The 15,358-nt window shown below is 39.7% G+C and overlaps 1 protein-coding gene across 1 annotated transcript in view; it reads left to right on the plus strand.

The window, feature by feature from the left end:
- The first annotated feature begins 6,609 nt into the window (after positions 1–6,609).
- lgr4 (leucine-rich repeat containing G protein-coupled receptor 4) overlaps positions 6,610–15,358 on the plus strand; it is a 31,623-nt gene continuing 22,874 nt past the window's right edge. The window contains exon 1 of the mRNA XM_030376952.1: positions 6,610–6,797. Within this exon, the coding sequence (XP_030232812.1) occupies positions 6,610–6,797 (188 nt within the window). The remainder of the gene's footprint in view (positions 6,798–15,358) is intronic.

The following is a 15,358-nucleotide window of genomic DNA, read 5'->3' on the forward strand; positions in this document are numbered from 1 at the left end:
AAATTCCTACCACAATCTTCATTGGATGAGAAGAAGATGGATATCACTTCTATTCCACTTACAGAGACGTCATTGCGATCATTCCAACGATCACGCTTCATGATGTTGGAGTGAAATGTCAATGTTTATAGTCGTTCCTACAAGGGAATTGTGTGTGTGTGTGTGTGTGTGTGTGTGTGTGTGTGTATGTGTGTGTGTGAGAACATCCCCGGCTCCCAGCCAACCCGGCTAACGTCATCTGAGCCCTTTTAAGGCCCTGAGGAGCAGCCGGGCGCTTTCACTTTCCTTAAGGTCAGTGTTGATGAGACCACCGTGAGCACAAACCAATGGTATGCATGGAGGGCGGGCAGGAAAACCACACAGGAATCCTGAACAACCAACTCATTTTAGGATAGCCGCAAGTTTACCAAAAGTATACGACTGAGCTCACATCCTGTGAACCCAATGCCGGATTTGTTGTAAGGTACAAAACAAAAAATAGAAAGGACTGCTCAGAAAAGGGCTTACTGTCAGAGAGAGCTGGCAAAACTGAAACTCTCAGCAAGCTTTTATTATTCCATCTGCTCGGCCATGTTGCAGTACATGGCTCAACTGTCCCCCATATTCTTCTTTCTATGAATCCTATCTGAAAACAAGGTAACACTTCAGAATAACCATAGTCTGCCTGGCTTTGCAACCCCACTAATAATGATACATTAATCAAAAGATAATTAATATTTGTAAATGCAGTTAAAAAAAAGATTAACAAACAATTGATTCACAGTTAATTAACAGTTTACTAATGGTATTCATGTTTAATTGCGGTGTTCATGTTAACTAAGGTAATGTTGTTTATGTATAGTAAGGTAAATTAATAAGGTTTGGGTTAACCCTAATTTCTGCTAATGCTATGTAATAATGCGTAATACTGCATTGACTAATGTTTAATAATGGTTAATTAATGAACCCTTGTGTAATGTCTTACCGTAAACAAATTCTCAAACATGGTGTCTTTCTCTGAATTTGAATATCTATAAATTATAGAATATAAAATATATATATATTTGAAATAATTCATTACACCTTAATCTTTTAGCATCCATCCAATTATAATGACATACTGTTGTAAAACAAACAATCCAACAACACGTAACAGCCAACGGAGAGAAACAACCTAATAGGCTGATAGTTGGATTCCTCTTATACTGACACAGTTGAAGGAAAGTGCCTGGTTCATCAGGTTAAACTGAAATATCTCTATTCATAACATTCATACAATCATTGTATACAATGCAATCAAGGATAGATGCATACATATGAAATATGAACATTCAAGTCCATTCCAGCCTATGCTAAGATAAGGTGGACAGTACTCTGTAAAGTGACCAGCGCTCTGCAGCACAGAGTGAGATAAATAGAATAATAAATAAAGAGTGTATTGATTTGATTATCTTCATATATATATTGCATAGATCTATGAAATCTTATCAATAGCAGATTTGCATCATTACCTGCAGTTGCTGAGGTTAACATATTTCTTTATATATTTGTAGTCACTCTGACCTTTCTACGTTTCTATAAAATTATAAAAAAATCATGTGTCTCAACGTAGGTGTCCAGAATGCAGTTGTGTATCTTTCGGAAGGAACAGAAGGATCTTGCACATTACCAAACATAGACCTTCAGAGAAACTAATGGGCCTGTAGGGCCTTGACAACAAGGGCCATTTTTGCCTTCAGTTTAAAATGATATTGCAGTTTCTACTAAATGTATGCATTTATGTCTGCAATGGACACCACGTACTGGGTTGAATATTTTACAGTATTCCATATGTAGAACAGCTGAGCAGCTGTATATTGTCTTATGCCACACAGCCATGGGCGAAGGAGGGAAATAGACAGGCTGTCCTTTTGTCTACCCTAGCGAAGGGTGTTGCTTGGTTACCATTAGGACTAAGGCGGTGGCTTGGTTCTACTATTCATGAGTCATACGTAAAATGTGTATAGAAATGTATCAATTAGAAAAGTTACAAAATGAATTACATATTAGATTATATATTTTCCTTTCTTTCTGAAAATGTGGCGTTTTTTTGGTTGTTTTACACTTTTTTACTATGTATGAAGTTTCATCCGTAAGACCTTCACTACTACATGAAAACAAACTGCAATTGCGTAGGCAGGAATTTGAAGTGTCTGTTGACAGATAGCAGGCACTCCTGGCTACTTAATAGCTGGCTAATTACTGGCTTCCAAAACATGCAGTCATAGGCCTTGTTTTGGAAACAATGTCGGTGGAAAGCCAAGACTGGTTGGGATTGGGTTTCGCCTGTGATTGAAATTCCCCTCAGTAGCCAAGAGTGGATTCAAATTTTTATTTTATTTTTTTCTCTCCAGCCATTCTTGATGATACAAACTTGAATTGACTACTTTTCTGTATATTGGCCTCACTATAATGTTGATAATTAATTTAATATCAAATCAAAACGGAAGTAATAATTACATATTAATAATGATATTGACATTATTATAATTGCATAATGAATAAATAACATGGGGAAAGAAGCAACATTATAATCTAACCAAAAATTTACAAATATGAAACATAGTGGTTGAATGGCTGTCCCAAGTCCGAAATCCCCCTCTCCCACAACATTCTGCCTTGATGCAAAGGAATGACACAGCTCCCCTACCCAAAAACATGCTGCCATAGTGCCCTAGGAATGATTCTTAAGATGTGTCCTCGAACATATTGAGAATAAATGAATAAAACAAATGTTTGGACATCACTGTTTTGTCGATATATCCGTAGGACATGAGCATATGATCTGCAGTGCCGTGTATCCTCGGTGGCTGCAGAGTGCACAGTCGTTACAGTGTTGGATGAGAGGATAGTTTGAAGCACTTAGAAACTCTAACCACTGAGGGGTAGTGTTTCCCTTCATAAGTTTCTACAAACCGTGTTTAAGGGAAAATACTGCAACAGATATACGAACAGAGGCATCACTTAGGATGACTCATGGACCACTACAGTGAAGTGGTTTCGCTATGTTGCAGAACATCTCCAATTAGCTCTTGATAAATCCAGACAATAACTCTCTAGAAGTAGGCCATTATTGTTGTTTTTTGTTTTGTGTGTGTGTGTGTGTGTGTGTGTGTGTGTGTGTGTGTGTGTCATATTTAGCATGCTGAAAGAGTGTCAAATGATTGACAGCTCAACGTCTTTGTGATCAGGTGTTCATCAGTTCAAATAGTTTGATAGCCCTTCTAATAACTGCCACAATCACAGAGGTTATAAAATGAATTAAAATGGTTCCCTTCCAAACGTGCCCTCGCTGCTTTGAAACTGTGAACAAGCTCCTGTTAATGTGAAAGGAATAAACTTTTAGTTACATTACTACCTAATTACTCCTTAATTACTATCTTAAGATTTGACCCATTTTCTCAGATTAGTCGCTTGTTCAAAACAAGGGCCAGTAACAATACATCAAGATTCTAGTTTGTCTACAAACACACAAATAATTGGGCACTATTTTCTCCACTGTGATTGCTAGGCTTGTTTATTAGGCTTGTTTTGTATAAGCGACTACACTTTGGAAATCTTTTGATAGTAAATAAAAGTGTATTCCCTTCATATAAACAGGAGCTAGGCTACAGTTACTCTGCAAGTCAATGGAAGCTGCTCACGGAAAGCAAATGCTTACCCAGCAACCTGTCCCTCTGGATACACAATGATTAATTTGGAGTTATAACTGAATTTACAGATATCTAGGCTTATCTCATTGAAGTTTACAATCGTTTCCTTTGATAATCCCTGCTCCCCCTGATCCCATACTCACTGACATGCCAAAAAGTATTCTGAAGCAAGTAATACATTTATTCTTAAGACTATGTGAAAAATCGGTTGAGACAAATCACAAATGGCTCAAAAACACTTGAATGACTCAGCATTGTCAAGTAGGAGGGAACCGTCATCTTGCTTTTTATTTTTTGCCAAAATACATAGGCTTTGTTTTGTTTACTAAAAATTAATTTTCACTGTTTATATTCTGGTGTGACAGTCCGCAGTACGATGAAATCTAGGTTGTTGTTGATAAACATGGATTGCTTTACACCTAGCAACAATACTAGTGACTCAGTAACTAGCAGTTGCATGTTTTATAATATCTTCTATTGCTAGAAGGTGGACCAATCCCCTCTGGAGATCACTTCAATATTTAACTTGTAATGACCCTTGATAGGCTTGCTGCATCAGGGGCTATATTTTCAAACAGTTCCCTGCTGAAATCCCCAAACATGCAATGGTGATGGAAAGAGGGGAGGTCTCAGTTGGGGGGCTGGGAAGCCACTCTAACGCGGACTACCGAGGCCATGTTAAGATATTTTAAGCCTTGCAGAATCCCACTGGAAACATAACCTGAGTGTATCCATCCAGAAGTACTGGATACATCATAATCCCATTATATTATCTACATACATGTACAGTATATCTACAGCTTCTCCCTCACTATGTGGGGACGTCAGCAGTCGCTCAAGAAAATCTAGATTGTTTGATGTCCTTGCAACACAATGGTCGAACGAGTTCCCCGCTGACATCAGTACAGCTGAAACCTTACCCATCTTTTGCGGCGGGTGGAAACTCAGTTCAGTAGAACAGGAACTGTTCAGAAAGAACCTTGGCTCATAAAAAAATATATATATAAATATAAATATTACAATTCTCTACCTCTTGTTTCTATTTTGTTGAATTTAAAGGAGTTTGCTTGTTTTATTCACTTTATGCACTCAAATGATTATTGCACTTTTTTGGTTATACCTTCATTGTTGAATGTACTCATTGTAAGTCGCTTTGTCAAAAGCATCAGCTAAAATGTAGCCGATGATTATATACCATTACATTACATTCTTTTAGCTGCTAAATTAATGTTACGCAATGTTATATATCCAAACGCAATTCGAGGTCCCTGAGACCAATTTCTTATTAAGAATGTGCATACATGTGTTGAGGTATATGGCATACTGTAGATAGATAGATGGAAAGATGGATAGATAGATCAAAAGAGAGATAGAAGTGGGCCATGGATGTTGTGTTAAAATAATAGACTTTGTCCTTCACCTATATCAGCAATATACTTTATCTCTTAACTGGCTCCCATTTGGAAGAATCCTCATTCGATCTTTTTTTCCCTCCGTCGATAACCAGTATTTAATCTTTATTTAAACCCCTTGCTGCCATGATGGAGAAATACATAATATAACAATCTAACAATACATAAATACAAATAAGTATATAAAGCAGCAATACTTAAAGAAAATGTTCTCCCACTGTAGAAATGCAATTGGTTTAGTGAAATATCATGAACAGAGAAAACAATGAAAGAAAAATAATGTGACAGCTATAAGTCACACATGTAGGCCATGGCCAAAATCATGTGGGCAGAAGTGTGCAGAAATGTTTTTTTCGAATTTCAGAGGTATAGAACTTTGCCTTTTATTTAGTTAGTTGTCTCTGTAGGACAACAATATATTCTATATATACTTATGAGTATGTCGTGGCTCATATATACCATTATCTGAGAATTATATTGGTCTATACTATACTGTATTACACACACACACATATATATATATATATATATATATATATATATATATATATATATATATATATATATATATATATATATATATATATATATATATATATATATATATATGAATAGGAATAGGATTAGGCCTATGATACATAATAATATACTATGCTAAACTATATCATACACAAACCTACTATTATCATGCTTAACATTAAGAATAATATTATAGGCCTTGCCTTGGAGCGGAACTCAATACTCAACATGCACATTTTGAGCTCAAAGCAAATAGATACAATGATTTATCCGTTTTGTTTTTAAATAACGCGTTTCCCAAATATCCATATGTTTCTTTATCAATTTGAATATATATGTTTTCTGTTTAAAGTCCTGGTCACCGTTTAGTCTTGAGAAGCTGCCAGTTCTGACACTGCACTTCAGGTCACGCTATATTGCACAACAATTAGGCCTAGTGCGGCAGGTTGTCCTGTAGGGTGCTCGCAGAGCAGGGAGCACGCTGTGGATGTCGGGCCAGAGGAAGGGGGACGCGAGGAATGGCTGAAAGCTGGCGGTGTAATCCTCCAGGAAACTAACCAGAACGACAAATCATTGCCAAGTACTGCAAGTTTACCGATTAAAACACTGCATTGTTAACCTTCCGCGGATACAACGAGATACCCGGGCTTGATTTGCTTATTTATGGGACAACCGAAACGAAAAAAAAAACCGCAAGGTAGCCTACCGTTTCGTTCGCCAGGGGTGCTACTTGTTTTCATGGACCGTACGACATGGAGACGTGAGAAATGTTCATAAAGCATTTCTCGAGGACTATCTGCTACATTCGGACACTGAAAGGGAAACGCTGACATTTCCTCTGTGATTCCGAATGTATTAACTATTCATATCAGTTTGTTTTGAGAGGAAAGAAGAAGAAGAAGGCTTTATCTCATGACACATCCAAGAACACAGCCACATGAAAAGTCGACGGAGGGAGAAGATTAGCCATTAAGGGACTTTTTGCTTCCACCTGACCCGAAGAGAAAATGCGCGCCTTTGTTATTTGGATATTTGTATCGTGCTATTTTCTTGGTTTTGGTGCCACTGCTCAAGGGCAGTCCACCCCGTCTATTTGTTCCCCCTCGTGCCACTGCGATGAAGATGGGCTTGTTGACTGCTCCGGGAAGGGACTTATTGCTATTCCAGTCGGTTTAAGTGCTTTCACGTACCATCTGTAAGTATTGTTCACACCGGAAATGATATAATTTTTATAACACTGGGATATACTTTTCTGCATGCTAGATGCTAAGGCCTCTGTGTTGTTTGTGTCGACCTGGCTGGGACACCGCATCAGTGGTGCAGCCCAAACTTTAGACTTGTCTGAAGAGATGTTCAGATTCATCTAAGATTGCCAGTGCTTAGGATTTCCAGTCAAACGAGTGTCATTAACAGGCCTGTAATAGGCAGAATGGCATTCGAAATTCAAGTTTGTTTACCTTCAGCCGTGCAACGTTAAGCCTACATGTTTCGTTTATTAATGAATAACCAAATCCCTTCTTCACTCGACCATCAATTATATTTGAGTCTGGTCTAGCGCTGTGGCTTTTTCATGCATTCTACTATGAATGCATGGAGCAATATGCTGCACTGGTTAATCATAAACTAGTAGCCTACCCAACACAGGGTAAGCAAATCACAGTTTCGAGTAGTCGTTGTACTGTCAACTCATGGGCATTTTGACCATGAGTTGTATTATTAGTTTGCAAATACATGAGTGCAGCCCAACTTCCACCAACTTGTTACCACAGACTATAACTACAAGGTAGCAGGTTGGAGGGGTTTTCCTCCAACTCTTTGTCAGAATGACTTGATTGTGGTCGCGAGGAAAATACTTTTCATACATATTTTGCTCAAAACTTAGCCTGGATAACTTACCATTAACTGTGAACATATATTCCTTCGCACCACCTTCACTAATATACCTCTACACCAAATGTGAAGGGGGCTCATCTATTGTTGTGTTTGTGTTAGAAAGTACTAGGCCTCATCCCGTTTTTTAAGTTTGTGTGTTCAAATCTACATGCCGCTTGAAACATTCATTTGAACAATAACAATGCAATATATCCAGTTCAAGCTTGGAAAGTATGTGTAAGGTTGATTCTGTCCCTTCTCCTGTTTGTTCTCGCAGTGTCTTGAACTCTACTTGTCCCCCTTCCACTCCCTCTCTTCTTTTATGTTGAGAGTGCCAGGCTAGGAGAGATCATGATGGATTAGTGTGAGACACATTGCAGCTGTAGACCTCTTTCCTCCTCTCACAGCTAATGCACAGATAAACATCTTAATGAATGAAGGAAAAAGGGCAGGTTTTACCTCCTGCATACACAGGCGGTGTGTTAAGGATAAACATTGATATGCGTTATTCTTTTTCATTCTACATCGTTTCCTTCAGTGTTTCTTGTTAATGTTGAAAAACAGGTGGAAATAAGACCACACACACACACACACACACACACACACACACACACACACACACACACACACACACACACACACACACACCGGGATAGCAATAACAGACATGTTTGAGTGCAGCCAATGGCTCTACATCTCTTGCAGCCTACTCTGCCCCAGGAGTTTAGGAATTTAATTGATTTATGGGATGGTTGAGATCACTCTGTTTGTTTCAGCTGCATTTCCATGCGACATCAGTCATAAACTCTATCTGTAGTTTCCTGAAGAAGGAATGTTATGACGTTTCTGATAATGGATGACCAAACACTGGACTGATCCATCATGAGAACCTGGAGCAGAGTCTCACCTACAGTCAAGAGCTTTGGAAGAAGTTTAAAGTTGGTCAACTAAGTTTTGCCATAATTGATGGAAAGCAAACAAAATCGGGGGGGAAAAGCAGTGAAAGTGGTGACATGTAACATAGGGATATCTCTAAACACATTCATCGTCTGTACATCGTGTACTTCCTGTGGTGGCCAAAGTAGCGAGCCGCAGATGCATAACTTATAGGAGAGTTGGTTCACTGGAACTATGTATCTTCTAGTGTGAACAGGCAACAAGTTTGCACTGATCATGGAAAGAAAGAAAGGCGGGTGGGGGAGGAAGTGGTTCAATCAGGGGGGTCTTTCACCACATTGTTTCTTGCTTACTGGCTTGCTATTTGTGCCTGCTGCCATCGAACCTTGACTGAATGATACTTTTGTTCACGGTCAGCGGAGGTGAAAGGAGCCAGTCAGAGGGTCAGGATGACTTATGGATGGGAGAATGTTTACTTCTCTTCGTCTCTGGCTGCTACACTTCCTCCACCTCTCTCACATACACACAATTCCCTTTACACACACACACACACACACACACACACACACACACACACACACACACACACACACACACACACACACACACACACGCGCACACACACGCTCTCTTTCATTCATTCACTGATTAAAAGATTAAAAAGCTGTTTGCTACATTTTTAATCGAAGAAAAAACTTAAACTATGGCATGCCAATGTGACATACCATTTAAACATTTGATTATTAAACCTCGTATGCATTAATACTAAACATTTATCACAATGCATGTATAGAAAATAATATCAAAAAATGTCCAATATATGTAATATATATATCATATATCATTGGCAACATATAATTAAACTAATGCTGGCTTAAAGGGGACATTATATGAAAGCAACACTTTTCCTGGGATTTGGGGTGTTGTTTTGGGTCTCTGGTGCTCCCACATGCATACAAACTTTGAAAAAAGTCTGTACATGATTTCTTTAGTTAGATATGCATTTCTTAAGTACCCCGCCTACAGTTACCAAACGAGCGAGTCAGTTTCGGCGCCCCCTCCTACGTAGGAAGGGGGCACAGTTGAATATTACCTCCCACTTCCCCACTCCCGTCCCATCAGAGCATAGCTAAGATTGTGTGGACCAGCGGACGAGCAGCTCCGGCGGGGGGGAACTCGGCGCTAGCCCTGCAGCTATGCTCCGGGAGTACAATCCCTTTCTCTGCCGGACTGCCGCCAAAGCTTCGGCGGCAGTCCGGAGGAGGGGACATGGAGGAGAAAGGGATTGTACTCCCGGAGCTGAGCTGCCGGACTGCCGCTGAGCTACCCCCGCCGGACTGCCGCCGAAGCTTCGGCGGCAGTCTGGCCGCCGTCGAAGCCGTCTGGCCGCCACTGAAGCCTCGGCGGCAGTCCGGCAGCTCCGGCGGTTTACTCCGGGAGCTGAACTGCCGCCGAAACTGGCAGGTCCGGCGGGGGTAGGTCTCCGTGGCAGTCCGGCAGCTCCGGCGCGGGGAGCTCGGCGGCAAGTCCGGCAGGCCAGTTCCCGGAGTGCAATCCCTTTCTCCGCCATGCGGTTCATGGACTTCAGAGAGTGGAGGCCAAAGTTCCTTTACCCCCTAACCCTTCCTCTCAACCATGGCTGAGATATCCCACACTACGAGTCTTTACTTGTTGTGGAAGTGCCAGAGACGTCAGACGCAGTCTTTATGATTCATAATATCATCCGAGGCGCACATAGCTTTTGGCCGTGATATAAGATATAATATTATATAAAATACCCATGTATAATATTATTGTTATTATATTATATGATATAGATATAGAGCTCCAGGAGTCCGCAAATGGCAACAATCCCTTCTCCATGCTGTGGTTCAGTCTGACAGCTCATTGGTCAATGGGCAGCAGCTCATTTGCATTAAAGCTACGGACACCAGAAACAGCGCATTCTGAAGGGACTGAAACAGAGGGGAATAGCAGTAGGCAAGTTTTTTTTCCTAAAAGCTATTTCCAGCAAACAGCTTCACAAACATGATTCCTGGAACTCAAATACTATGTTTACTTGTTGGGAAAACACCATAATATGTCTCCTCTTAAGCTCGAGGGTCCCCATATTTGGGGACTCTCGATCACTCTCGCAGCAAAAGGCAGAGAGCAAAAAACTCCGGTTTTAGTACTTCCAACATGTCTGCGTTTGCTTACAACCAGTTTTAATGTGAACCTCACTTATTTTGAGTGTAAGATGGCTTCCTTTCATGAAGCATGCATTGAAGTTGGTTTTGCGCTAGTTGTATTTGCTTCCTTACTGTTAGCCAATCATGTGTCTGGCACACATTTCAATACTGCCCCTAACATCTATTGGCTCTTACGGTTAAAACGAGGTGTCAAACATTTAAATCGACCAATCCCTGGCCGAGTTATTAGCCTGTGTAACAGGATGTTGCTCAGGAGAGCTACATCAGGAGAGCTACATCCGGTAGAGGCCTCTTTACGCACGCATTCTGAGTACTGAGAGAAATTAAAAATCAAAAGAAAAATCAAAAACTGTTGAAAATGTATGTGATGATCACAGATAATGACATAAATCAAAAACTTCAAATGGTGCAAAAATGTGCCAAAATGACCAATTTAGAGAGTCTGCCTAAATAGTCTTTACTAAAACCTCTGTCATTGTGCTCTGCTTAACTTTATGATGATCAAACTTTGCAGAGATAATGGTCACACCTTGTGCTATGATTTGATTTCGAATTTTAACTTCATCAGCATAATTTCAAAGAGATATTCATAGAAGAAGTGGGATTTATTTGGGCGGAAATTAAATCTGTCATTTATGCTTGTGTGCCAACTTCATTTACTCTGAGCCAGTGACATAAATACTGATACTTACGCATTTGAACACATTTCACAAGTGTTTATAATGACACCACAATTATTCAAATAGACCTTGTAGATGCAGAGATATTCTGTATTCATTTTGGGTATGTCATTTTCGAGCAGAAACCAAACAAATAGGCTGGAGCTTAAGAGGTGTTTGTCACTAATATTACCTAATTATTGAAATAGACTACAAACAAAACATTAAATGTGAGCTAATATGAACGTGTGTATGTTTCTTTCCCCTTGTCACTTTCTGCATCCTGTGCTAAAATATTGGCTTCCAAAACGTGGAATTAGGCTAAATATTAATTTACAGTATCTGCCTTAAATACAATAATAGGATGGCTGTGAGTTGTGTGATCATAAAAGTCAACTTGAAATAGGTAATTGATTTCCAAACCTTGGCAAACATAATTTACTAATGACAATATTACATACATCTGTAGACTGAAACCAATACTCTGACTCTAGTGAGCAACTCCAGTTAGTGTCGTGATTTTCAGTTTAAGGACCCCTACTATTCATCTCGAGGAAAGAGTGTACCGTAATTTTCGGACTATAAGCCGCGCCTTTTTTCCCTTTTTGCGATTCTGCGGCTTATATAACGGTGCGGCTAATCTTTGAACTTTATAGCTAACGGCCACTAGGGGGGCCTCCTAAATCTATGGACTTTTAAGCGGCGGGCTCCAGTGCGGCTTATATATGTAAACCTCATTCAATTTAGCTGCTGCGGCTTATACTCCGGTGCGCCTTATAGTGCGGAAATTAAGGTACTCAATCGGAAAGAATGAACCTGAAAACTGCTTGTTCATGACGGATTTCAAGAGCCATCATCTCTCCCACCCTGAAAATTCGATGGATCTGATCCATCGAATTAACGGTTGCCCGCTTGCCCGGGGCAACCAAAAGTCATATTTGGGCAAGTTGAGATTGATTTCTGGTTGCCCGAACGGGCAAGTGGATTTTGGGTGGATGTTAATATATAGGCTATTTATTCAAATGTTTTAGAAACTGCAGAACAACCTTTTTTTCTGCAAAATAACACAAAATATAAGTATTTGCAATTGATCAGCGCGCTGTCTTCTCTTCTCTCGGAAAGTGAGTTAACAGACACGCATCGCTTCAGTGCGTATATAGCCCCGCCTTCTGTCACTCGCAGTGCGTTCTCTGGCCGTGATTCACAGGTGTTAGCTAAAGGTTAGACAACAAAGCTAGCATCGGAAGTGCAGCACCTCCGCGAACGGTTTAAGTAGAAGAAAAATAGAGTAGTGATGGAGGAGTGCAGTTTGGAAGTACTTTGGATTGAGGCAAATTACCAAGGAAAGTCATATGCAAGAACACGGTTTTGGGTTTCATAACTGTGCACATGCACAGCAATAGCGATCTTTTTCACGATATTGGACCCTCACAAACTAAATATTACATGAAAGCTGAGCCTTCACTTATTCCAACAGTCGAAACCATATCATTCTGTGACTAAAACTCGCAAATAACTATTACTGTTGTGATATTTGTCCACAAGTATTACCTTTGTGATATTTGTCCACAAAGTTGAATCTGGTCGTATAAAACCACCATAAACAGATAACCCAGTGTCTGGGCCAAATTTTGCAACTAAACATGGTGTTTTCCATCAATGAATAAGAGAAGGTTTCTTAGGAAATAGGTAAATTGCCTTCAATCAGAAAACATATTCTTCATCGCAATCTAGTGGCCATATGTTTATTTGCGAGTGTTTGGCTTGGTGCATTCGAATATATTTGCCCTGAACTTTAAATAGAGGTGTCAAGTGTCAAAATGGTAAGATATCTACCTTTTATTTGTGTCTCATAGTAAGACATCGCTCCCAACTGATAATTATTTCAGGTGGAAATGTTATCTTCCACTTATGCTGTGTTCCATGGCTTTATTCACTTTAACCAAGTATCATCCCCATTGAATATTTCACTTGCACAACAATCTTTCTTTTGGCACAAAGATGACATTATGAAATGATGTTCTTTCCTGATAAAAACTTTTCCCCTGATATCAAAAATGGTATAGAATATCGATATTTTTCCAGGTATAGTGTCAAAGTTAGAAAATCCAGTATCGTGACTGACAACACTACTAGAAACGAGATTGTGATTATTCAGTTAGAGCTACAAGAAACGTGAAAGTTAAAAAAGACATATCTTTGCTACTACCTCTGACATTTAGTTAAGTACATTTGCATGAAATCATGCAGGTCTACATATAACTTGGCGATAGCTTTAATAGGTTACAACGGTGGACTGAAATCACTTCATGGCACGATGTGACTGTTCGATGAATAAGTAAACAAAGAGAAGTTTGTTATTTTTTAAACACAACTTGTGTGGAAGCTAACATTCAGCTTCAGTCTGAGCTAGGATGATTTTTCTGAGCCCCCCCAAAACCAGGCCGCGTGCCTGGCAAAAAGAGGCCTGTTCACGATTCTGATTATAATTTGGGCTAGTGAACATCACATTCGGGCAAGTTGAACCTGACCTGTACTTGCCCGATGGGCAAGTGCTTTTGAAACCTTTGTGTCAACCCCTGGATCACAGTATTCAAAAGCTGTCAATGCTATTTTATCCTACTCTGTTAATTTGCACTTCTCGCGAGAGCACAATTTGAATTTGCTCAGTGAGTCACTCTGTGAACGAACAATATACTTGTGTATATTCTGGGCTAGGGCTGGGATAAACGATTATTTTTTAAACGATTCATCTAGCGATTATTTTTTCGATGCATCGATTAATCTAACGATTCATTTTTTCAGTCCGATTCGATTTCGATTCGATTATCTCCCCATTAATTGACTAATAGCAATTTATACATGTTGATTTACATAAATATGACTTCCTTAACATTTCAATACATGTTTATTGCCTTTAAATTCCAAAATAAAAGTTCAAAGTAATGCAATTCTACGGTGCTCGGTCATCTGCAGCTGCTACCAGGTGGCGCCTCTTCAGGTGCAGGTGAATTGCCGTGGTGCTAGAATGGAAAGTCGTCTCCATTTTGCAAAGACGACATATCACGGAATCGTTTCCTTTTACATTGAATAATTCCCATACTTAGAGGAACGGGTGCGTGGCGCCTTGCACTTATGAAAGTCTGGGGAGCCACTCTCGTTGCTACTACGCTCCGGCGCAGCCCATCTTTTTTTTTTTTTTTTTATCGACGCACATTTTTCGCGTCAACGTAATTTATGCGTCGAAGTAATCGATTACGTCGACGCGTCGTCCCAGCCCTATTCTGGGCCTCCCCTGGCCCAGAATATTAACCAATATAATCGATGTATCAGTTATAGGCGGGCCAAAAGCGTTTTTACCGACCGGATACGGCAAGAGTCTTATCTATTGGTTAGCTCCACTGGTTTGGATACGTCACTTCTTGTATTCTGATTGGTCGTAGTGTTATTCAATATGTGTTATCCAGTGATATTTTCAAATGCATGTTTGTTGCCACCCCTCGAGTTGGGCCATTTTCAATTCTCGTTGCCAGATCCTACAATTTTCTAGATACGGCGGGTCTGGATTTCCAGGCTAAGCCTCCTTCAATTTACTTCATAAAAATGGCACAATGATGATAACAAATGTTACAATGTCTCAATTAAAAAAAAAAAACATTTATTGAACTGTCTGTAAATCATTGAAAAAATATATATATATCGCAAAAAAGAAAAAAATCGGCCGGTACCGATGCACGTAAAAAACGCACATATCGGCCGGCAGATACTACATCGGTCGTTCACTACTATGCTCACATGGGTTGCAATATTGAGGACTCTAATGATAGATTTTGCATGATTCTATGGCTGCAGCATGCTACTTTTGTGTGCCAATTAGCTACATGACTGACAACCCAGGGTACTGTGAGAGTTGTGAATCACAACACACATGCAAAAACAAAGAAACTTTTTGACCCGGAACTGAAAATAAAAAGGTCTTCATGCTACTACCTGTAGCATGATGTCGGAGAGCCAGCGTTACAGTCCAGTACAGTAAATGTGTTTACATATAGTTCCTTTAACATGAATTGGGGCTGTATCTTTCTGATGGTCATTCAATTAATCTTTAGTCTAGGACTGGACAATAATTAAATGTT

The sequence above is a fragment of the Gadus morhua genome, chromosome 14, assembly GCF_902167405.1.
Source record: "Gadus morhua chromosome 14, gadMor3.0, whole genome shotgun sequence".
In the NCBI taxonomy this organism is placed as follows: Eukaryota; Metazoa; Chordata; class Actinopteri; order Gadiformes; family Gadidae; genus Gadus; species Gadus morhua.